Source organism: Globicephala melas, chromosome 4 (genome assembly GCF_963455315.2).
Source record: "Globicephala melas chromosome 4, mGloMel1.2, whole genome shotgun sequence".
In the NCBI taxonomy this organism is placed as follows: domain Eukaryota; kingdom Metazoa; phylum Chordata; class Mammalia; order Artiodactyla; family Delphinidae; genus Globicephala; species Globicephala melas.
The window spans coordinates 2,561,389-2,585,060 of NC_083317.1; the positions used below are offsets into that span (position 1 = coordinate 2,561,389).

The following is a 23,672-nucleotide window of genomic DNA, read 5'->3' on the forward strand; positions in this document are numbered from 1 at the left end:
TTCCGAGTGTGCTCTGCTGGGCCCAGGCTGAGGCTCAGGCAGGGTACCCAGTGACTCGGGTGGAGATGCCCTTGGTGGAGCTCCCACAAGGTCAAAGCCGCTTTCACCTGCAGGTGAGTAATCATTACCAGGAGTGTTCTAATAGGTTCTACTTCTTTCCCTGATTAAATCAGCCATTAGCTGCAGCTGAGGTTATTTCCAACCCCCATCTGAGTACGGAGGGGATTCTCGGGCTCTTGGGCTCAGCGCCGAGAAAGGAAAGGAGCAAACACAGGGTGATGTCCCAGGGCGTCAGGAGGCTCGGCTGTGACGCAGCGCCGACGTCTGTGGATAAAGGACTCACTGTGCCTCTGCACCCCCCCCCCCACCGCCTCCCCGCCCACCGGCTCTGAGTAAGCCCTCCTTGCTGTTTCCTCACCGCCGAGCCAAGCAAGCAGAGAACCCAGCCTTCACCCTACACGTTGGCTCGCCCACCCTGGGCCCCTGAGCTTGCGCAGAGCGTCACCCTGGTCCAAACTCAAGTTCCTCCAAGGGCTGACCTGACGGAAGGATTTGGGTGAAGGTCGTTTACGTGGAAGCGACCCCAGGAAGCCCAGTGAGGAGGTGGGAGGGGGAGGGAAGATGCTAGTAAGTGGTGGTCTCTGGCGTGCCTCTGGGGGAGGAAGCCAGTGTTTATCCACCAGCTCCCGGCCCTGTGGGTTGAACTTTGCTCTTGGGCTTTCAGAGGAACCCGGCCATACCCTGAGAACGCCCTCAGGCAGGGGCGGAAGGGCGTGGCCCCTAAGCCTGCGGTGAGCCATAGTCTGCCATCCCCTTCGCCCTGGAGCCAAGGACTCGCTCTCCTGACTCTGGTTCCAGGCCCCCGTTCGGGAGGGCGTGGTGAGCGCCTCCAGAGCTGGGACAAGGTCAGAGACAGGGCCGTCCGTCCCTGTGTTAAGAAGAGCACGAACTGAGCGACCCCGGGAGAAGCAGCCGGCCTGCAGCTCCCAGGAAGCTGAGCAGTGCCAGGCCACGGCGCGGGCTGTGGGGCGCAGCGGGAGCTCTAAGAGCGGGTGGTCCTCCACTGGAGCCTGGACAAGGGACCGACGCGCTGGGACCCAGCGGGCCTTGCGTCTCAGTGGCTGCCCCGCAGATGGGCGTCCCCGGCGGAACCCTGCCTTGCCGCCCCCCGGGGACGCTGGGCGTCCGGCCCCCCGATGCCCTCCCCTCGCTCCTCGTCCCCTCGCGGACCATCTTCTGAGTCCGCGGGCTCCCGCGTGGTCCTCTGCACGAGGGGAGGTGCCGGCACACACATGGCGGCTGCACAGCCATCCCACGATTTAGGGTCGATTTAAAAGAAACCTCGCCTGCTGCACCACCGCTCTTTGTGCTGCAGACGCGCAGTGGGTCCAGGGAGACGGTCGGGTCGGGGCTCCGCTGGGGAGGCCCGGGCAAGAGGCCCCTCGGGCCCCTCCTTTCACCCCCGACCTACTTCCTGTTGGCTCTCAGGCCCCGTTTCTCCTCCCACCTCCAGCCTGGGCCCCGCAGACCTGCCCCCTGGGCCCAGCCTGCCCGCCTGCCGAGGCCACCCCGCGTCTCTCTCCTGGGCGCTCGTGTCCCTTGTCTGCCGTGGGAGTGTCTCTGGGCCTGGGCCGGCCTGCTGTGCTCCCCGAGGGCCCTTCTGCACCTGCAAGGCCAAGACCCCCCCTGCGGGGCCCAGGCCTCGCCCCCTTCCTGCAGCCAGGGCACGGTGTGGGCCCGGCCAGCTGGCTGAAGGCTGGTAAGTTGGCTGACCTCGTCCTAATGGGACCCAGGTCCACGGCCTTTCTGGCCGGAAGCGCGTCCAGCAGGCCCGAGGGGTGGCCTTCTGTGCGCATTGCAGCAGGAGTGTTTACACGGGGCTCAGCGGAGTGTGCGCGAGCACCACTTGTGTCACGCCGGCCGGCAGCTGGCCGGGCGGGAAGTGGGAAGCGAGGCCCGGGCGCGGCCGTGCAGGGGGAGGGGCAGGGGAGGAGCCCACGTGTACCTGTGCGTGGAGGTGCGTGTGTGTGCGCGCGGGCGGGGAAGGGTGTGAGCGTGTGCTGGGGCCGAGGTGCTGGGTCTGTGTCCACCAGCTTGACCGCAAAGGGCTGCGATCGGTTTTCCGATTCGTGAAGTTACCTGAAAAGCCTATTAAATCACGTGTACTGAATACAGTAGAATTCCAGGAAGGCAGGATTGTCCCCAAGTCCCGAACGTGGGCACCCCGCATAGCTGCTCTGTGACCCTCAGTCCCTCCCTCCCCGGGTGCAGGCCCCAGGATAAACCACACGGTGCGGGTGAGCCTCCCTGCTCCCCGTAATGCCCAGCCCCGCCCTGTCCTGCTTCGCCCCCCAGAAATTGGTGACCCCCCAAAGCAGCCCTGGAGGGGCAGTAGGAGGGGTCAGGGTGTGTGTGTGGGCGGCCTCTGTGTGACCCCCTCTCCCCCGGCCCTGCGCAGCTCCCTGGTCCCAGCCCCATCCGGGCAGCTGGCCCTGGGCTACTCCTGACGGTGGCCAAGCCCACTCCTCTTTCTGAGGCCTGAGGATTTAGACGGAAGGGGCCGTCAGCAGCAGGCGGGGCCGGGCTTCCCCCCTGGAGACCGAGGGAGGGAACATGGCTCTTTGCCCGACGCTGAGTTGGGAAGTCCCACCTTCTCCCGCCCTTGGGCTCAGAGCGGGACTCAGATATCAGGGCTCCTGGCTCTCAGGCCTTCACGCTTGGGCTGAACTGCACCGCAGGCTCTCCTGGGCCCCCAGCCTGAGGTTGGAAGCCAACTCCTCAGAGCAGATCTGTCTGTCTGTCTGTCTACCTATTGGTCTGTTTCTCCCGAGAACCCTGACTAACACAGTGTCTGCTTTTTGGGGGGTGCTTGCATCTAACGTGACCCTCTCCCCATTGCTCACACCCTGTCCCCCTCCCCCACCCCATGACCCCTCCAAGTCATCCGCCTCGTGCTGCTCTGTCAGCCCTGGGCAGGGGGCTGTGGCGGGGATGGGCTCGGGCCTCTGTAGGCAGAGCCAGTCTGCATGTGGAGGGGTGGCCCTGGGGACCCTGCACGCTCTCCAGGGAGGCCTTCCCCAGGTGGGGGGGACACAGGTACCCCGTGACCATCCCACAGCCCTCCCTGCTCTCCCTGCCCCAAGCCCGGCCCCCATATGCTCCTTCCCGCCAGCAGTGTCCTCCCCAGGCCCACAGCTGTACAGCCCTCTTATCAGGAACCTAGTGGTCCTGTCGCCCTTGAACTTGAAGATAGTGACGATGTGACCTGGGACCCCCGATGGTGAAGGGGGAAGAGCAGCGGCGTTAACAGGGACCTCCTCCTGGTGCTTTAGGGAAGGAGACGAGGAGAGAGGGTGGGGCCGGGGCCCCTCTCTGGGTGGGGTGGGGCACCTGTGAGCTCCTCCCAGGCGGGCAGGGCAGCCGCTCCGCTCACCTGCAGTACAAAGCCCGATCCCAGGTTAAGGAGTTCAAAGTCACATTCCTGATCACGTTTTTGAGGCCGAGGGAGCACTGGAGGCCGACACCCGGAGCAGGGCCCTCGGCGCCCTCTGCCTTTCGTTGCACAACCGCGGTCACTTTTACGGGCACAGCCGGTCTTTCACTACGTGCTGCCACAGCCTCACTGCTTTAGCCTTCACCTGTGACGTCCGCACCGTGAAGATAAGCTTTCAGATGCCAACTCATTTACTGACGTACTAGCCGCAGGTTTTTCTCTTCTGCTTGGTGGCATCGTCACGCCCGGAGAATGTGCCTGACAAAACGCTCTGATGTGACATTGTTATGCAATGATCCCGTAGAGCCAGGGTGCCACGGCAGCGACACAGCCCAAAGGCCTCCAGGAAAGAAAATCCACAAAGATAAATAAAAGAAAAATACGTGCAAGGAAGATGTAAAGGACTAAATGTCCTTACTACGTAAAGAATTCTCAGAGTAAATAAGAAAAGCACTCACCCTACTAGGGGACTGTGATTGTGCCCACCCAGTGCCGCGTCTCCTCCATCTGCCACCCTTGTCCGTGAGATCTGAGGGAGGTGACCTCTACTTCCCCTCCAGAGGTGGAACTTGACACACACCTGGCCGGCGAAGGGGCTCCTGGGGTCTCTGGCTGGAGCTACGGGGGGGAGAGGCAAGCTTTCCCCGTGGGCTGTGAAACTGGTAAGAGGTTAGCCATCGCTGCTGCAGTGGGGTGAGCGAGCTGCCTGAGAACAAAGCCACACGGCGAGGGGCGAGGGGGAGAGCTGAGATGCTGGTGAAAAGACGGAAGAGAGCAGAGAAGCGCTGACGAGGACCCGGGTCCAGCTCAGCCTGAACCCTGACGTGCCCTGAAGCCTTCACTGACGTCAACTACGGACTTTCTTTTTTAGCTTCAAGCAGTTCAAGTTGCATTTCTGTCATTCACAACCAAGGGAGCCTTGGCCGAGACCCATTAACAGAAAACAGAAGATCTGACTCGCAGAAGAAGTACAAAGGCCGATAAACACAAAAACAGAATCAGTCCGAGTAAGAACATTCCGGAACTGCGCCTTAAAACGAAGGCCACTGTTGTACGAGTTGTGTACCCCCCAAAAGGCCTAATCGCCAGCACCTAAGAATGTCACCGCGTTTGGAATTAGGGTCATTTCAGACAGAATTAGCTGAGATGAGGTCATCCTGGAATGGGTGGGCCCCTGACCCAATCTGACAGGTGTCCTTGTAAGAAGAGACACCTGGGGAAAGGGATGGGCGTGGTGGGTCTATACCAGCATCTCAGCTCTCCCCCTCGCCCCCCGCCGTGTGGCTTTGTTCTCAGGCAGCTCGCTCACCCCACTGCAGCAGCGATGGCTAACCTCTTACCAGTTTCACAGCCCACGGGGAAAGCTTGCCTCTCCCCCCCGTAGCTCCAGCCAGAGACCCCAGGAGCCCCTTCGCCGGCCAGGTGTGTGTCAAGTTCCACCTCTGGAGGGGAAGTAGAGGTCACCTCCCTCAGATCTCACGGACAAGGGTGGCAGATGGAGGAGACGCGGCACTGGGTGGGCACAATCACAGTCCCCTAGTAGGGTGAGTGCTTTTCTTATTTACTCTGAGAATTCTTTACGTAGTAAGGACATTTAGTCCTTTACATCTTTCTTGCACGTATTTTTCTTTTATTTATCTTTGTGGATTTTCTTTCCTGGAGGCCTTTGGGCTGTGTCGCTGCCGTGGCACCCTGGCTCTACGGGATCATTGTATAATAATGTCACATCAGAAGGTTTTGTCAGGCCACGCTCTCCGGGTGTCACGATGCCGCCAAGCAGAAGAGAAAAACCTGCGGCTAGCCAAGGAATGACAAGCGTTGCTGAGAGCTGACAGGAGCTGGGAGAGGCGGGAAGGACCCTCCCCTCGAGCCTCAGGAGGGAGCCCGGCCCTGCCCACACCTTGATCTCAGCCTGCTGGCCTCCAGACTGTGGGAGAATGGACTTCTGTTGTTTGAAGCCACATAGCTTGTGTAAAAACAACACATGTCTGAAAATAGGTGAAATGTTAAATAAATGGAAGTGTGAAATAAATATTAGACATGACGGAATATTAAACGCTGAAGATAACGTCTTTAAATAAAATGACACAGAGAAATTCCCTTTATATAAATAGAAAAAACAAGATATAAAATTGTCAAAGCTGGGACTTCCCTGGCCGTCCGGTGGTTAAGACTCCACACTTCCACTGCAGGGGGCCCGGATTCAATCCCTGGTCAGGGAACTAAGATCCCGCATGCCACGCTGTGTGGCCAAAGTAAATAAATAAATTAAGATAAATAAAATTGTCAGAGTTGACAGAGCCCAGCTCCCGCCACTGCCCTGATGCCGTGACGCTGACTGGTCCCCGGTCCTGCAGCCAGCTCTGCGTGTCACCATGGACAACAAGGAAAGAGGCTTCAACCGGGTCCCAAGTCAGCCCAGGACTCTGCGTGTACCTGCAGGCCTGGACAGAGGCGGACTCGCCCTGAGAGCACTTGGGAGTCCCTCTGTCCGAGGGGAACAAATGCTGAAGTGGGCTGGGAATGCCCAGGCCTCTAGCCCTTCCTCTGTTTTTTTAGGTGCTTAAACTTCTTTCGGATTCCACATGATCCCAATACCTCACAGCATCATAGACCATCCCATGTCTGCTGTCAGATGTTGCCGAGGGAAACCAGGAGGTGGCCCATGGCATCCTCGTGCACCTGCACACCCATTCTGAGAAAACGGAAGGAAACCCAGCTGGTTTGGGGATCTGAGACTTAGGCAGTTCCAATGCTGGTGGCCCAGGTCTTCAAACCCTGCCTGCTGACTTCTGGTCTGTGGTTTATCTATGAGAAGAAGGTTCTGGAAACCTCCTTTGAGGCCTCGGGGTGACCCAGAGATTCCTGGCCCTGAGGCAGTGCTGGTTGGACCTTCTTCCTGGTCCAGGCACCCTGAAAGGCTCTGCTCGATTTAAAACTCTCACCCGTTCTGAGGGGTTTTAGACTGAGCTCTGTCCTACACGAAAATTTTGCTTTTTTCCCACCAAAGTTTGGTTTTCTGGTTTAGCGGGAACCACCAAGCAGATGCGAGCTTGACAGTGGTGTGCTAATGCCACGGGACCTCGTCCCACTTTGTCCACATCCTGTGCCTTCGCACGGCTCATTAGGTGTCACACTGGACCTGTCAGCTGTCATTACGGGTGCTCAGTCTGGGGACGAGTTTATGATCATTTTTATTAGTTGATGCCAGTGACGTCTTTGCCTCTTCATGACGTAAGTCCATGTGTTTTCTTTTTAAACAAACAACACAACAATACCAAAATCCATGAAAACCAGGTCAGAATGAACGAAAACACCTTTGTAGGCTGTACTGAAAAAGCCCGATGCTGAGCCATGGGTCCTCCTGGGCAATCAGAGGCTTCCGCGTCGCCTTGGCAACCGGGGGATGAGGCCTCTCCCTTTTCCACAGCCCCCAAGCCCTTCTGTGGTGGCCTGAGGCTGCGGGTCTCCAGGACCGCCTGGGAGCCCTCGGTTTCTGAGAGTCTGCTCTTGGCCACCAGGTACCACCCTCCTCCCTGGGGCTGTGCTGTCCTGAGCAGGCTGGGCCAGGTGTCCAATCGGGACCCCGGATGCCTCTCAGACAGCCATGGCATCTCCAAGGAAGTCTCCTGGAGAATGTGAGCAGAAAGGCTTGTCAGAGTGACCAAGATGTTGGCATGGGGGAGGGGGACAACAGGGGGTTAAATCGGGGACGGTACAGCCTCCTCCATCGTGGGATTCCAGGCGTGACTCTGATGGTGGTTTAATGACCTGGCAAGAGGCTTCCTCCGCAGGGCTGGTGAAACAGGCAGGAGGTGCATCATACACGGAAGGATCTCGATGCTTTTATAAAAAGACTGCGTGGAAAAATGTCAGACTGTCAGCAGCATTGCCAGTGCTTTTCGGTTTTGTCTTTACATACTTCTGTATTTTCTAAATTTCCTACTGAGTTTTCTATTGATGTTTATATTTAGAAAAAAACAAAGTCTTTATCAGAAGAGACCAGGCTGCTCAGGGAGCCTTGATCTGGTTCTCACTTGATGCCGCTGAAATTGCCGGGGATCCATCTGGAAGCCATAGGGAGAGCTGGGGCCCTGGCCTTTCCGTCGCTGCCCATCCCTCTCTTGGCTCACCCTGGGAACCTGCTCCCGGAACGGGGGGGATCCTTCACTTCTCCCCCAAGGTCCGGAATGGGCAAACTGCTTAGACTTTCAGAGCCGTCAGGACCTGTCGCCAGGGATGCGCCCCCACTTCCTGTCCCCATCCCTCCTCCCCAGCTTGGAAGCCACACTCCAGACCGGACTCACTGCCAGGCATCATCCCAAACTCCTTTCCCCCTCATCCTCACCTCTGTCCCCATCATAATCTTCACCCCGCAGTGCCGCAACTCCGGGTAAGCCCACATACCCACTTACGCCACACCCGTCCTCATCTGAGCACCTCCAGAGAAAACTCACACAACTGTTTGGGCGATCGTTGGTGAATGGACCCTCAACGATTCCAGTACTTCCGCCACGTCCGTCTTGGAGCTGGTCCGGATCTCCTGTCTCCTCTCCTCCCCACATCAGCTGGTCCTCTCGGCCTCCCGCCCTTGGGTCCACACCCTCTGCCTTCTCTCTGGCAGAAACAGAAGGAGCCCCCCGTGTACGGCCACTTTCCGGCCAGACCACTCTGTTCCATCACTCTGGCTTCTTTTCCTCCTCCCAGTGGCTGCCTTCTGAAAGCTTCTTACCCATCCCCCCCCAGCCCCCCCCAGCCCCCCAACCCCCGTCTGGTCTTTATCGTCTGTCTCCTCAGCCGGATGGTGGCCCTCGGGGGAAGGCATCTCGTCTGTTCTCCTCCCATTGTGCTCACAGCCCCAGGGAGCGCAGGGCACACGGTAGGCGCCTCACGGGCCTGGGTGGGCGCTGGTGGGTGACTCCCTTGGCCCTGGCATGCCTGGCCGCCTCGCCTCTCTCTGACCTGGCCCTTCCCTTCCCGCGGTCCCTACCAGCCTGTCACAAAGCTCACCTGTGCTCCTGGCAGCGCCTAGCACGGTTCTTGCGAAGAGTAGAAGTTCACGGATCTGGGGAATGAGTGAAGTGTAACACAAAGGCCAGTACAGCGTGCTTGACGCCAGTGGGGGCCCCAGAGACAAGTAGCTGAACCACCCCTTAGAAGTCTGACGTCTCCCAGAAGGAGTCGTGGTGCTCTGTGCGGCCCCGCAGGAAGGAGGCCCACACCCAGGGGCTTCTGCTCCGCAGCGTGGAGGGGTGGGGCTCCTCTTCCTGACGGGCCGATGCCGCAGGTACAACGGCGGGAACCTCCGGCATTCCTGAATGCCCTTCCCTCCACCAGAGGACAGCGGGTACTGTGGGTGTGCTGTCACGACCCGTGACCACCCCTGCCAGGAACCTTGATGTTGCTTTTCTCACGAGCCCCCCCAGTAAACGCGATGCCTCCGTCTGGCCCTTGCTGGCTCTCTGCTGCCCACCTCGCCCCCTGCAGCCCACCCCTGCCTCCCTGGGCTCAGAACACGGGCCAGGGAGCCAGACACCCCAAGGCCTGTCGAGGCCTCAGGTGCAGTATCAACCGTGACCAGCCCATTAGGCACACCGTTCCTCAGTGGTGACAGGAACAGAGATAGCAAGAGAAAGCCTAGAACTTGGGGTCCCGGGGCCAGCTGGTCTGTGAATAGGAAGCTCCGGCCGCTGTGCCTATGAAACCCAGAGTGCTGGAAATCCGCCCTGCCCGTCCCATGGCTGGCTCTCCAGAACCCCGACACCTCCAGCCCAGGCCCAACATGCCCAGCACCAGGATTCCTTCTCTCCCAGCCTGCGGACAGCCTGGACTGAGGAATACGGCCATGACCACGGCAGTCACGGAGCAAATGCATCCCACGCGTGGGAGGCGGAGCTGTGGGAGGCTGACACGCTTGGCGGCGTTGGACAGCTGCTTCACCCAAGCTGCTGAGTTGGCCTGAGAACAGCTGGGTTCTCCCCCCGCCTCCTGGACCCCAGGCCAGGGGTCGTAACTCCCAGACGCAGTGCCCACGTGTCTGTAAGCGTGTCTGTCTCAGGCTCTACAGACGCAGCAGAAGGGACCAGGGCCGCCCTTGAGGCCCACGGACGCTGCTGGCAGCTGACCATTTTCCCTGAGGCCTGCAATCATTGGGCTAATGCCCTCAACGAACCACATAAAACCAAGGGAAACAAAGCCGGGAGGACAGACAAGGGCCTTCAGTACCTAGGAGAAGGGTGGCAAGAAAGAAAAGTGCCTTGTCGTACTCTCGGTGACCAGGGGAAAGCCACCCGGAGAGGGACGCTGGCGTCCCCCCACCTTTAGTCATGGAGGGGAGCAGGTTTAGGACACCCACCGGGGACAAGGTGGGCACACCTGTGAATGTTTAAAGAGAACTGTTGATGGGGTCTGCAGGCTCAAGATCTAGAAACAGTAAGATGAATTCCAGAAACACTGCAGTTCTAAGACAGGCTTAAGAAATTCCAAATGGAAAAGAAACCTGACTTACTGTTTTCTCCCGAATCTGCAGTGATATCTATATCTATGTCTATGGTACCATTCTTGCAGACTTTGAGAGTCTTTCTTCCACTAGGTTAGGTGCAGAATTGCTCAGGTCACTTTCTTACGCCCGTAGAAGCACACACGCAGTGTTTTCTTTTCCTCGTATTGTGTACACAGCATGGAAGACTAGAAACATGAAAATAAAGCAAGCATTCTGGAAGGAATTACAGCCTCCAGGGGCTGAGGAGACAAGCAACAACTAAAGGCCCTGGGAAACAGGCTCGGTAGCAGCCAATTCACAGGGGTGCCGGGAGGAACCCCACTGTGGGATGACAGCCCTTCTGAGGTCTGCCTTTTCCTCTGCCCTGCCTGCATTGTCCAAAGAGCAGGCTCGCCGCCCAGGGGCTGGAGAATGGCCACAGCCCGCGCAGGGCTGTTCAGATGGTGGGACCCTCAGGAAGGGCTGGGAGCAGGTGAAATGAGCCTGGGTCCAGGGACCCGCTCTGGGGAGGCAGCTTCGGCTCTTCTGCCTGCAGTTCCTATTCCGCACTGACAAAATGTTTCCAAACAGCCAGCCAGGCGTTCGCAAACATCTACGACCTTTCCGAAGACTCCGGCTACATCTGGGGCGGGTGGGTGAGGGGCTGGAGGGGCCGGCTTGCTGGGTGTCACCTGGATGAGCCTGAGAAAAGCTCGTAAGTCACAGAACGAGGGACAGCAGGTGAGCGCATTCAGGTCCTAGTCTCTTCACTCTGCGTGTCATTCTCCTAGGAAGAGATCAGCAGGGTGCTGGGACCCCCCGAAGGAGAGGAAAGCAGTTGTAAACTACTCAGCTTGAAGGAAGTAAAAAATATTCCTCCAAAATCTCTATGGATAAACTTGGGACAGATAACGAAGGCACTTTTGAAAGACTAAAGAAAGCTCTGGGACTATTTGTGTCCTTGAAAGGACTTTCAGAACAAACTAAACCCACACACAACTGCCCAGGGAGGGGGTGATGGGAAATATTTGCCCAGGCCTGCAATCGGTCACCAGTAGAAGGGCATCCCCGCTCCACCAGGCGCCCTCGCCAGGCAGCCTCCCGAGAAGGTGTCTAAGTTCCGTATCCATTTCACTTAACTCGCTCCCAGCCCCTCCTCTGACGTGGTACTTTTATTTAACACGAGGTAAAAATGATTGCAGGCTAGATGCAGAATTTAAATCTCAAAAGTGCTGCCTTCCTAATATTTAAGAAATGCCATTCTCCATACCTTCTGTCTTCTCTTAGAAAACATCTTCTTTGCTGGTGAGGCATAAAGGAACATGCAGTGAGCGGTGATGCCAGTGGAAATTGTCACCCTCGGCCATTTTCATACCCTCCTCTCCAGCGGGGACCAGGCTGCGGGCACCTCGGTCCTGAGGGCACAGGTCCCCACCCCTCACGCCCCCGCAGCTCTGGGGAAACAGCATGGTGGACCCGGCAGTGGACAAAAGAAACGGAGACCACGGGGGAACTGCAGTGTCCAGCCTCGCCAGGGGTGAGGTCCTCGCCCACTGTTGACCCCGCCTGTTGGCCCTCTTGGGAGGCGCTCCCCCTCCCCAAGGGACAGGGCGCTTTCCTCATCTGGACGAGTTGAGTCAAAGGCGCGACCTTTAGTGAGGGTGCTGCTAACTGGGTTTCCTAATACTCTGGTCCCAAGAACCGGAAGGCCTTGCTGCGTGGGGTCCATTCCCACCTGGACCTGGTCACCCCGGAAATCAGCCCACTGGGCCCTTCCTCCATCACAGTGAGGAGCTCCACTGCAAAGAGTTGCCTCCAGTCACCTGCTGGCTTCTGACCGCAGACGTGACCCCTCCCGCGCCCCGTCCTGGGTGGGGCGGGGCCAGGCCAGGCGTGAGGACCCAGCACTACCTGTGCCCCGGCCTGGGGGCTCACAGCACTCGGGCCGTCCCCACGCCCCGCGCGGGCGTAGGTTACAGATATGCTGGCCAGCTTTCCTGTGTGGACGTTTCTAACTTCCTAAACAATTGAGGCTCCTACGAGGCAAGAGTAATCGAAGTGGGCTGCCCAGGTCCTCCATGCATGCAGCTGCCACGCTCCGGAGGGTCCCTGGTGGGTGGCAGCTCCCCTCTGGGCCTGGGTGGCCAATTTGGGGTGTGGGAGCTGGCCTGCTGTCACCTGCAGCCCGTATGGCCCATTCTGCGACTCTGTGAGGTTTCCCGGGCCCCACCTGGTACTTCTCCTAATAGAGGCGCCAAGGCCGAGCACTTCCAACGGAAACTGGGGGACACATGAAACCCGTACCCTGATAATGAGGAACCTGGAGTAGAAGGCTGAAGAGGACGCAGCCGCACCTGTGCTGCACTTCAGGGAGTTTCGGAACCGCGCTAGAACCAAGCCTGTAGTCAGGGTGCGAGACGACGGGGACCTGGGCGAAAGCGGCCGTGCGCGCGCGTGCAGGAGGGAAGGCTGCGCCCGGGGACGAAAGGGTTAAGCCGCCCGCAGCGCCCGCGGCGTCCGGTAGCGGGCGCGCGCCGGCGGGAACGCGGGCGCTGGCGGGCGGGCCTCGGGCGGCCGGCGTCCCTGACGTCACCACCCCGCGGTCGCCGTGGCGACGGCCTCATCAGCGCGCGCGTCAGAGCCGCCAGTCTCTTGGCAACGGCCCGATCTCGCGCTCTCCCTCCGCCTGGCGCTCGGCCGCGCGTCGCTCCGGCGTCAAAAGGACGTCAATGGGGATGTATCAATCCGGCGGCGGCGGCGTGGGCGGGGCCGGCGGCGTGGGGGCGTGGTGGGGGCGGGGCCGGGCGGGCCGGGGCGGGGCTGGCGGCGCGTGCGGCCAGAGAGCCCGGCGCTCGGCTCAGAGCTGACATGCGGCGCGGCCCGGGCGGCAGGCGGCCGAGCAGCGGGCGGCCGGGCAGCGCGAGTGGCCGAGCGGGCGGCGGGGGCCGCGGAGCGAGCGGCGTCCCGACCTCGGCGCTCCGAGGGCGGCGGAGGTGAGGCGCGGGCAGGCGGCCGCCGTTGGGCTCGGGGCTGCGGACTCCGCGGCCCCGCAGGTGCGCGCGCGGGGGTCGCGGGCCGGGGCGCCGCCACCGGGCTCCGCTTTGTGGTGAGGCTGGCGGCGTAGGGGGGCGTGGGAGAGGGGGTCCGGGTTTCGGGACGGAGCCGAGCGCGAGCGGCGATCCACGCGCCCCGCAGGGCTTGGGACCGGGAGCCCGAGCCGAGCCGAGCGCGGGCGGCGGGCGTGGGAGCGGGGCGCACGTCCCAAGGGGTTCCCGGAATCCGGGGTCGCTGTGGAGCCGGTCGCCGGCGGGGGCGGGTGGCAGCGGGTCCGCGCGCCCGGCGGGCCGGGGGCCCTGGGGTCGGGCCGGCCGGCGCCGAGCTGAGCGCGCCCCCCGCCCGCAGGTGCGGCCCGGAGCCATGGTGATCATGTCGGAGTTGAGCGCGGCCCCCGCGGGCTCGGGCCAGGGACAGCAGAAACCTCTCCGGGTGGGCTTTTACGACATCGAGCGGACCCTGGGCAAGGGCAATTTCGCGGTGGTGAAGCTGGCCCGGCATCGAGTTACCAAGACGCAGGTGCGTGGGGCGGCGGGACCCCGGGGTGGACCCTCCGGGGGTGCACCCTCTGCGGGTGGACACCCCCCCTCCCCGGAGCAGGGGAAGCTGGTGGAATCCCAGCTTGTGGGGTCCTTCGTCCTAATGTCTAAACGCTGACAGTTTTTAGTTTGGAAAAGGAAAAAAATGCTTTATATTATGATTATGCATAATTTGTACAAATATTGGGGGACAGCAAATAGGGTAATGAGCAAATAACCTAGGAGCGCAGCTGGAGCCCTGAAAAGTGAGCCTGCAGACACTTAGGACATTTATTGATCTTTGGCTTTTTAAGTAATATTAATGGTTACTTCCGTTATTTTCCTCCCTAACTTTTTGTGACCTTTGGGGACATAAAGTGTTTTAGAAATTAACCTACAGAAAATGAAATGTGTAAATTTGCTTAAATGAGAGGGTTTTTCTTTTTCAAACAAAATATCCTTTATCTATTAAAAATTTGTAGGTTGCAATAAAAATAATCGACAAGACACGATTAGATTCAAGCAATTTGGAAAAAATATACCGTGAAGTTCAGATCATGAAGCTTCTGAGTCATCCTCATATCATAAAGCTTTATCAGGTAAGGACGCAAGTTTGCCTTCCACTGTTACTTCTGGCAAAGTGTATCATTTTTTAAATTTTCAACAACTTAAGTCTCTGAAGGTTGCCCCTCTTTTTGGGTGTTTGTAGGAGTCAGGGGGTTGATTCTATAAGGTGAACAGATTGACTTCTGTAAGCTGTGCAATTATTTTCTTGCTCTTGGATCATAATTCAGATTTGCTTCATTAAAGTTTTGTTTGGTAGTGTTACTCATTCCAGTTTTGAATGCGTGGAGGTCGGTTGTTAAATTTACTATGAAAACAAACAACTAGATCTCTGCATTGCCGCAAGTCAACCATTTAGTGTGAAGGGACGAATCTGAGTGAAACTAGACTCTTCTGCCTTTGCAGATAATTATTAATCTTTAAAACCAGCTGCTCTTACCAGTTTTCGTAAACTTATCTGCGCAAAGGCTGCAGTGAGCATTTGTCTATCCCGTTTCAACCCTTCCATCAAAAACGGAGAGATGAGGTAACTTTGCTGCGGTGAGAGCAAAAGGAACTTGCCGTCTAATCTGCTTTAAGAACGTGCCTCACCCTGTCCGTCTGTTGGTTTGCTTTTTGTTCTTCCTTGAAACTAAAAAATTGTATCTTTGGAAACTAAGTGCTGATTTAATTAGGACAGCAAAGGAATCTCTTACTTAGCCAGGTGCTTCTGCAAAATGAACTCGGTTCTACTTGCAGAAGGATAAGTTCTTTGCAAATGTTTGATATTACTCCCAGTTGTGTTGGGTGTAAGTTCCTTTTGACGATTCTCACGAAACCCTGTGGATCCGAGATGAATATGGGACGGTGTGGGGATGTGTGTGTGCCCTTGGCAAGGCGAAGCTGTACAGTGTGGCAGGGGAGAGGACTGAGGTTGAAATGACCCCCCGGGGAGGCTGCTGCCCTGGGTTACGGTGAAGGATGAGGTGGAGTCATGGGGCTCGTGTTCCTCTAATGACAGTTTACTCAGCATCGTTAAGTGCGGAGATCGAGTCACGTGCACTCCAGTTCGTGTTTTGTTTCTGTTGTCATTTTTGAGTCAGGCCGAGATAAGATGTTTCCTCCATGGTCACTGATGTCAGTGCCTGAGCAGTGTGCCCAGCCTGTTTCCACAGGAGTGAGCTGAAGCCTGTCTGTCTCTGACTTTGACAAGGGGGATGAGCCAGAGCTTTTCTCATCTTCCTGTCCTCCGCTGACCCTGTGCGGGAGGAGCCCAGTGAGCCAGACGGTAGAGGTCTTTTCTGGGGGTGAATTTTCTCATCATTCCATGAGCTGTTTTAACTGTTTGGAGACAGGGTTCAGTGGGTAGCAGCGATTGTTATGGCTCTGGTTTTGACACTAGTGTCTAATTTTCTTCCCCTGGCCCAGTCCCCAGAACCTCCGTGAGACGCTTCAGCTCTTTCCTCGAGGTTTTTTTTAAAACTTCAAACACGTTGACTCGTAATTCTTCCTCTGTCTCTTTTTTAAATTGAGGAAAGGGATAAACTTGCAGCATGTCACTCTACCGCACACGTCCAGGGCAAGGGTAGTTACTAGTGTAGCGAAACTGCATTGTGTTGGCTTTTCTTGTTAGATTTGTGGCTCGAGGCAGTTGTCTTTAAAGTGCCTTTTTAAGGGAATAACTATATTTTGGACCCTGAAGAGATCTTTTTCTGTAAAGATGTATTCTGTGTCCCTCTGAAATATTTTAAAATACACAGACATGAGTTTGTTTTACTCCTTTCAGTACCAAAGATTTGAATTTGACCTCCTTTCTTAATTAGTTACGTTTTAAAATCTTAAAATTTTTTTTCATCGTGAAATAAAATTCTCGATCAGTAAATGAACCTCTGAGGTGTGTTTGACATTGGCTCTTGTTATTGACACACACGCCGAGGAGTTTGCTGTAGGCGAGGAGTCTTTTGTAGCTTACCTGGCAAAGCTGGCCTCTCACAGCCTCCTGTATCAGGTCAGTAACGCAAGTGGGGCGGGGAATTTGTTATCTATTATTCAGCTCGTGCCGGCCCTGGCTTGGATAATCTGTTGCCTGCTAGGCTTCTAGAAGAAAGGCCTCACAGAACTCTCGCCATCTCTTACTGCTGGGGCCTGCAGAGCCTTCACTTTGGGTGAGGCAAAGTGAGTTAAAAATACCATAGAGGAGAGTTCCAATACAAGTAGATATTTTTGGGAAGCAGAGGTGTATCAGGATGGATAGGTTAGTGAGGAACTCACCTCTGATTTTCAAAAAACTTCTTCCTTTTTTTTTTTTTTTAACATCTTTATTGGAGTATAATTGCTTTACAATGGTGTGTTAGTTTCTGCTTTATAACAAAGTGAATCAGTTATACATATACATGTGTTCCCATATCTCTTCCCTCTTGTGTCTCCCTCCCTCCCACCCTCCCTATCCCACCCCAAAAAACTTTTTCTGAATAGGGATCCCCTTTGTCTCTTTATTGCGGAAGATTTTCTTTTCTTTCCTTTTTTAAAATAATGAACATGCTCATTCTGGAGAAGTTAAAAATTTACTGGGGTTCAAGTAGATTATTTATACCGTTGGTACGTTCCCTTTATGTGGTTAAACGTTAGGTCTTTATGTTTTTAGGTTATGGAAACAAAGGATATGCTTTACATTGTCACCGAATTCGCAAAAAATGGAGAAATGTTTGGTAAGCCATGCTGATTCTTAGTATCTGTTGGAAAGACATGTCCTGATCGCCCCTCCAGTGTTTGGGTCTCCCCAGAATCCTTTCGTTGTGCCCTAGGCGGCGGCCGGACCTTTGGATTTGGGGCTATAGCTTCCTTTTGTCCGTCCTCAGATTACTTGACCTCCACCGGGCACCTGAGCGAGAGTGAAGCCCGCAAGAAGTTCTGGCAGATTCTGTCAGCTGTGGAATACTGCCACAGCCATAACATCGTCCACCGGGACCTCAAGACCGAGAACCTGTTGCTGGACGGCAACATGGACATCAAGCTGGCAGGTGAGGGGCCCAGGAGCGCGCCCAGCAGGAGGGAGGTGCATGCCGGTGAGGGGCCCCATGCCGTATTGCACGAGCCTTTGAAACTGCGGCCCTGCCGTTTGCACTGCAACTTCATCGCCTGTTTCCTTGTCTCTCAGATTTCGGGTTTGGGAATTTCTATAAGCCAGGAGAGCCTCTGTCCACGTGGTGTGGGAGCCCCCCGTACGCAGCCCCGGAGGTCTTCGAGGGGAAGGAGTACGAAGGCCCCCAGCTGGACATCTGGGTAGGAGCCACTGGTGCAGTGCCTGGGGGGTGCGGGTGCTCGGGGGGCACCGGGGCGCAGGCGCTGACTCAAGTCTGGTCCTCCTCAGAGCCTAGGCGTCGTGCTGTACGTCCTCGTCTGCGGGTCTCTTCCCTTCGACGGGCCTAGCCTGCCGGCCTTGCGGCAGCGGGTGCTGGAGGGCCGGTTCCGCATCCCCTTCTTCATGTCTCGAGGTAGGTGAGTGCCCGGCCTCCTCTGGGCGGGTGCGGTCACCAGCCTACTGCCCGAGCTGTTGGGTAACCAGGATGAGACTTTGGGGGGATGAGGAGGAATTTATTTCCTGAAATGCCTGCTTGACCGTCTTCTGAGTCTGCCATCGGGCCTGGGAGCCAGGCCCATGTCACTGTCGGGTGTTTACTCGATGCCTGCGAGAGAATCCCAACCCACTGGATGCTTTCTCTGTGCCCGACTTACAGGGCCAGCTGATGCCTACGCGGCTGCTCTGAAGCTGGCTGGGGGCCCAGCAACAGCACTCGGGGTGCTGGCCCCATACCCTGAGTCTCACCCCTCCCACACTGTGCTTTTCCCTTCCACTTTGGAAGGTGTTGGACAGCTGCTTCCTCACGTGCTTGGTCACAGCAGGGTGGGGGAGTCTAGGTGGTGCTCGGTCTGGTGGACGTTAGGACCACGTTCCCCAGGGACCTGATCCCTCGACCCGTGGCCCTCCTTAGCGGCAGATCTGTGACACCCAGGCCACCGCTCCCGGCCTCAGCGTTCTTTGGGACGGTCACTTGTCTGCTCGCCACGTGCAGGGGAGCCATGTCCCCTGCAGGGACCCAGGTGGGCGCTGGGCACACGCGTGCAGGAGGCCCTCGCGGGCTCAGTGCGCCTCCCTTGCCCCCCAGACTGCGAGACGCTGGTCCGCCGCATGCTGGCCGTGGACCCCACCAAGCGCATCACCATCAGCCAGATCTGGGAGCACAGGTGGATGCGGGCCGACCCCGCCCTGCGGCAGCCCACCTGCCCCGTCTTCTCCTTGCTCGGCTACGCCTCCAGCCTGGGCAGCTATGACGAGCAGGCGCTGGGCATCATGCAGACGCTGGGCGTGGACCGGCAGAGGACCGTGGAGGTGCGCCGCCGGCCTGGCCTGCCATGGGGAGGGTGCGCCTTCCCGGTCGGGGGCGGGGCGGGGCAGGCCGCCGAACGGGGGAAGCAGGCGCTCGCCAGCCGGGTTAAAACGGGTGCGCGGCTGATCGAAGGGCGGCTCGCCCACGGGAGAGGGTATTCTTGGCCACCCCAGAATGGCGCGGGGGCGGGCTCTTCAGGAGCCCCCCCCGGCTGCGCTCTGACCCCGCTTCTCTGCCCGCAGTCGCTGCAGAACAGCAGCTACAACCACTTCGCTGCCATTTATTACCTCCTTCTGGAGCGGTTGAAGGAGCTCCGGCTCGCCCAGCCGCCGGCCCGCCCCGGCCACGCCTGGCAACAGAGGCCCCGGAGCTCGGACCTCAGCGGATTTGAGGTGAGGGGCGGCGCCTTCGATACCCAGCCCCGAGTCTCTGCCTTGGACTGTGTCCCCAAGTTAGGAATACCCTGCTGGGACATGGCTGGGAGGGCATGCAGGCTGAGCCCCCAGGTCACCTACCCCCTCCCGTTAGGCACTTGGCAGGGGTCCCGTGTGGTGAAGCGGGGTGGGGGGTGCCAGCCGTTCTGCTGGGGGTCAGGCCCCGCCCGACCACCCCCTGTTCCTTCACGGCCCCTGGTGCCACCGCTCGGCCGGTGAGGCACTGGAGGGGGCTACACACGTGTCCTGAGCCCGCAGCTGGCGGCCGACGCCTGTTAAGTCAGCGGGAAGCCAGCCCGGTCTGTTCCGCGACGCTGTGTTGCTTGCGGTCGTCCCCTGCCTCTGTCCCTCACGGCCTCTGTCCTCATCTGCTGGCCCCCAGGTGCCTCAGGAAGGCCCCCCCGGTGACGCTTTCCGCTCCGCCCTGCTCTGCGCACAGCCCCAGACCTTGGGGCAGTCTGTCCTGCAGGCCGAGCTGGACTGTGACCTCCACGGCTCACTGCAGGTGTGCGAGCGCCTCGCAGGCGGTGTCCGGGGTGGGCCCGTCTGGTTCCCAGTGCTGGTGACGCCCCCGGGCCGGGCCTCACAGAGCGCTGGGGTCACCGGCCTCCGTGTGTCCCCACAGCCCTCGCTCTTCCCCGTGGACACCGGTTGCCACGGCATGTGCCAGTGGCGCTCCGTCTCCCCCAGCAGCCTGCTGGACACGGCCATCAGCGAGGAGGCCAGGCGGGGCCCGGGCCTGGACGAGGAGCAGGTCGCACGGGGGCCCCCGCCTGGCAGCACCGGCCGGAGACACACGCTGGCCGAGGTTTCCACCTGCTTCTCCCCACGCATCCCTCCATGTAAGCGTCCCCGTGGGTCAGGGACATGCCCGGCGGGTGGGCTGTGACGGGCAGCGTCTTCGGGTTTGCCGTTCCTGAATCGCCCGAGGCCACGGGGACCATACTTAGACCTCGCCGGTGGCCCTCGAGTGGCAGGGACAGCGTGGGGTTTAGCTGCCCTCAGGGGCTAGCAGGGCAGGTCATCGGCCCAGGCCCCTCTGTGTCCCAGGTCCAAGCGCCACCTGTTGGCTGTAGCCGCGCCCCCAGCCCCATGGTGCTGCCCATCGAGGCTCCCTGGACTCTAGGGGCATCTGGCTGTCGCAGACTTCCTACCCCCAGAGTTGAGGCTAGGGGTGGGGAGGGCACAGCTGTCTGCCCCGTCAGTGAGCCACAGGCCATCTGAGGGCCCGGGAGATGCCGCAGCAGGCGCGAAGCTCCGGGGCCAGGGCACCTGGACTTGCTGCAAAGGGTGTCGGGCGTCCCCGGGTGCGTCTGGCCTCAGCAGCGCCTGCTGCTCTGCAGGTATCGTTGTCTCCCCCTCCGCGGCCAGTCCTTCCGAAGGCACCAGCTCCGACAGCTGCCTGACCTCTGCGGGTGACGGCCTGGCTGGGCTCAGCGGACACCTGGTCGCTCAGGGGCTGCTGAGCGCCTGTTCTCCGCTCAGACTGGCCTCGCCACTCCTGGGGACCCAGTCCGCCACCCCTGTGCTGCAGGCGCAGGGGGCCCTGGGAGGAGCCGCCCTGCTCCCCGTCAGCTTCCAGGAGGGCCGGAGGGCGTCAGACACCTCTCTCACTCAAGGTGACTTCCCCTTTCGGCCACTTCTGCCTTCCCTGGGAGACCCGTGTGCACCCCGGGGGGCATCACTTTGTCCTTAACGGCAGGTGGCAAACCCCTCTTCTAGCTGGTCCTGGTGGAGCAGCTGTGCTCCCTGGGCAGGCCGAAGCTGCTGCCCGGCTTCTAGACACCCTGGCTTCTAGGATGAGCTCACACGGCCTCTAGTAGCTGGTCCTAAGAGCCCAAGAGATGCTTGGGTGGCGGGCATCAGCTCCTGACTTGGAGGAGGATGGTCAGGGAGGCACCCGCCACAAAGGCAACCCATGCTTGGCGGCCGGGGTCTCCTGGCACCTCCCAGGGCTTGTGGGGCCCCCGCCCCCTCCCGAGGCCCCTGCACTGCTCGTGCCCTCCTTCCACGAAGGATCCACTGTCTGCCCAGACGTGTGCTGCTTCAGGGCTGGAACTGCTGTCCCAAACCAAACCCCAAAAGAGACTGATGTCCCAGCCCCAGGAGAGGGGCTGTCGTGAAGTGATGGGGTGACGAGAGGGCCCCTTGACCCTGTAGGAAGGCGTGCGGGTCCCCTCATCCCACCACGTTCACACCACTCGGCCCCGCATACTCCCCTGCTGTCTGGAAGCCCCAGCTAGCGATGGGCCGTCAGGCCAGGGCTGGTGGACGGGTCCGTATACCTGTTGACTTTGCCTGTCCCCAGGGCTGAAAGCCTTTCGGCAGCAGCTGAGGAAGAACGCGAGGACCAAAGGCTTTCTGGGGCTGAACAAGATCAAGGGGCTGGCTCGCCAGGTGTGCCAGCCCTCCTCCAGCCGGACCTCGAGGGGCGGCCTGAGCACCTTCCAGCTGCCCGCACAGAGCCCGGGCCTGCACGGCGGCGGGGCTGGCGGCCGGGAGGGCAGGAGCCTGCTGGAGGAGGTGTTGCACCAGCAGAGGTAAGACGCCCGCGTGGCACTGGCGCCGGGGCCTGGGCAGGGCTCGCGTGGCTTGGGCTTTTCTGAGCGGCCTTACCCCCGAGCTCCTGCTTCTGCACGTAACCGGACAAGCGCTGCCCTGCCCAGGCTGGGGGAGATCTGTGCGGCTCCTTCCCAGTAGCTGGGGGGCGGGGGTGGGGAGCATCGGCCCGCAGTGGGGGAGGGAGGGGGCGGTGGGTAAGAATGTCACGTCTGGTTGGCATCTCTGAGTTGCTACGAAAGCAAGACGGGGAATGAAATGCCAGGAATTGCTCAGGGGATGAGTCACGCCCAGAGTGGCGTGTTCCGAGCAGCTCCAGCCCGTACTTCCACGGGGCGGGCCCTCAGCCCTGGCGGGTGGAAACCCGATCGTGTGGGAGCCTGGCCGGGTGGCGGGGGCAGCCGCGCGCCGGCCGGCACTGACCTGCCTTCCCTGTCCCTCGGCCTGGCCAGGTTGCTCCAGTTACAGCACCACCCGGCGGCCCCACCCGGCTGCCAGCCGGCCGCCCAGCCCCCCCCAGCCCCCTTGGTCCTCGCCCCCTGCGATGGCGCCCTCCTCGTGTCGGGACTGCGGAAGGAGCTGGGGCTGGGGCCTGGCCTGCTGCTGCCGCCCCCGCTGCTGCAGGCCGGGGGCTCCCACGTGGCGTCGGCCGCCCAGCTCCTGGACGCCCACCTGCGCATCAGCAGCTCCACGGCCCCCGGCCCTGCCGCCGTGGCCCCCCAGCCATGCTTCGCCACGCTGTCCCCGAGCCTGGAACCCGCGGGGCTGCCCCAGGGGGACTGTGAAATGGAGGACTTGACCTCGGGCCCGCCGGGCACCTTCGTCTTGGTGCAGTGAGGGGCCCGGCCGGGCTGTGACTTCTCGAAGCAATAATTTCAGAGTATGTGAAGACGTTTCCGGACTCAAAGCCAAGAACTTTTCAGCAGGAAAACAAGCAATACGTTTGGTGTTTTGGCTTTTTAGTTTATATTTTGTTTGATTTTTTTTTTTTTCCCCTTGCACTGAGCAACTGTAACTCCGAGTAGGGACTGGAAACTTTTTGAAGAAAAATAATAATCCAGGGGCCTGTCATTGGGGCGGGTGGATGGGAAGCGGGAGGAGGGCAGCGGGTGGAGCTGGCAGCGCTGTGGTCAGGGTCACGGGGTGGGGGGGTGGGGAGGGGGTCGCCGATTGCCCCCAGGAAACCGTGGTGTGAGCCGTGCGTCCCCATCGCGTGTGTGTGCGCGTGCATGTGTTAGTGGGTTTTTTTTTAGTTCACAATTCTCCACTTCCTCGAACACTTAGGCTTCACTTGAAAACTGTGAACTTTCTGCTTTACGTATCAGTTCTTGAAAAGCTCTAACGTCCAGCCCAAGAGAAGATAATCTATAAATTCTTGGAATTCTCTGCCCTGAAATCAGAATCCAGAGGATAGTTTTTCTTATTTTAGAGGAGACGTTTTATAAACTGCTCGGGAGCTGGTTTTCCAGGATTCTTCGGAGGGGCTGCAAAGAGGAACCTGGCTGGGGTGGGGGGGCCGCGAGGTGGAGGCTCCCCGCCCCCGCCCCGTCACTTGGCCTGGAGCCCCAGGGCACCTCCGAGGGAGCTGGGGAAGTCTCTTCCTCCTGCACCTCTTATTTCTGCTGCTAATTAAGTGTTTATGCATTTCATTATCAGGGTCCAAAAAGAACAACTGACTTGGGGTGGAGTGGGGATCGTGCAATATGGCGATTCTGTGATGCTGGGACGGACAGGGATGGGCCGCCTGCGGTCGGGGGACGGCCCGCCTTGTCCGGGCCCTGCGCTTGGTGGGCCTCCGTTTTAGGAAAATGAAGTGAGAGGTCAGGTCAGTGCTGTTCAAGCTTTGTTCTTTTTTTAAAGCGAATACTGTACATGTGTATACATAGGAGACAAACATACACTACTTATTTTTTATACTTTTTACTACGTTTTTGTGTTCCTGGTGTGAACTTCCCTCTCTGGTAACGTAACCAAGCTCCGGCACCAGGTCCGTGTGGAGGCGGGGCCAGCAGCAAGCGGACCAGGCGCGTGCTCACCTGGCAGGTGAACTCAGGTGGCGGCTCGGTCCGTCAGAGGCCACTGGACTGAGGAGGACCGTCCCTCCCCATCCCTGTGGCCAGTCAGCGCCGTCCCTTTACCAGCGCAGGTGCCTTCAGCTTGTGTCGGCTCTCGCAGCCTGCAGTGTTAGGCCCAGGTGATGCC

The 23,672-nt window shown here is 59.1% G+C and overlaps 1 protein-coding gene across 3 annotated transcripts; it reads left to right on the forward strand.

Annotated features, from left to right (window-relative positions):
* Positions 1-12,871: 12,871 nt before the first annotated feature.
* SIK1 (salt inducible kinase 1) lies at positions 12,872-22,461 on the forward strand. Of its 3 annotated transcripts, none has more exons than XM_030835517.2 (14): positions 12,872-12,967; positions 13,377-13,547; positions 14,029-14,145; positions 16,734-16,797; positions 16,948-17,109; positions 17,247-17,371; positions 17,460-17,583; positions 18,256-18,479; positions 18,720-18,869; positions 19,294-19,416; positions 19,537-19,753; positions 20,255-20,530; positions 21,220-21,451; positions 21,923-22,461. In XM_030835517.2, the coding sequence occupies exons 2-14, from the start codon at positions 13,392-13,394 to the stop codon at positions 22,305-22,307; spliced, it is 2,355 nt and encodes a 784-aa protein (XP_030691377.2). In that variant the 5' UTR covers positions 12,872-12,967; positions 13,377-13,391; the 3' UTR covers positions 22,308-22,461. The 3 variants fall into 3 exon arrangements, with proteins under 3 accessions (XP_030691377.2, XP_060153708.1, XP_060153707.1); XM_060297724.2 differs by lacking the exon at positions 12,872-12,967 and adding an exon at positions 13,009-13,027; XM_060297725.1 differs by lacking the exon at positions 19,294-19,416.
* Positions 22,462-23,672: the final 1,211 nt, after the last annotated feature.

Coding starts and splice junctions, on each gene's coding strand:
- SIK1 (XM_030835517.2), top strand. CDS start 13,392: ATGGTGATCATGTCGGAGTTGAGCGCGGCCCCCGCGGGCTCGGGCCAG. Junction 20,531..21,219: donor AGACACCTCTCTCACTCAAG/GTGACTTCCCCT, acceptor GCCTGTCCCCAG/GGCTGAAAGCCTTTCGGCAG. Junction 21,452..21,922: donor GAGGTGTTGCACCAGCAGAG/GTAAGACGCCCG, acceptor CGGCCTGGCCAG/GTTGCTCCAGTTACAGCACC.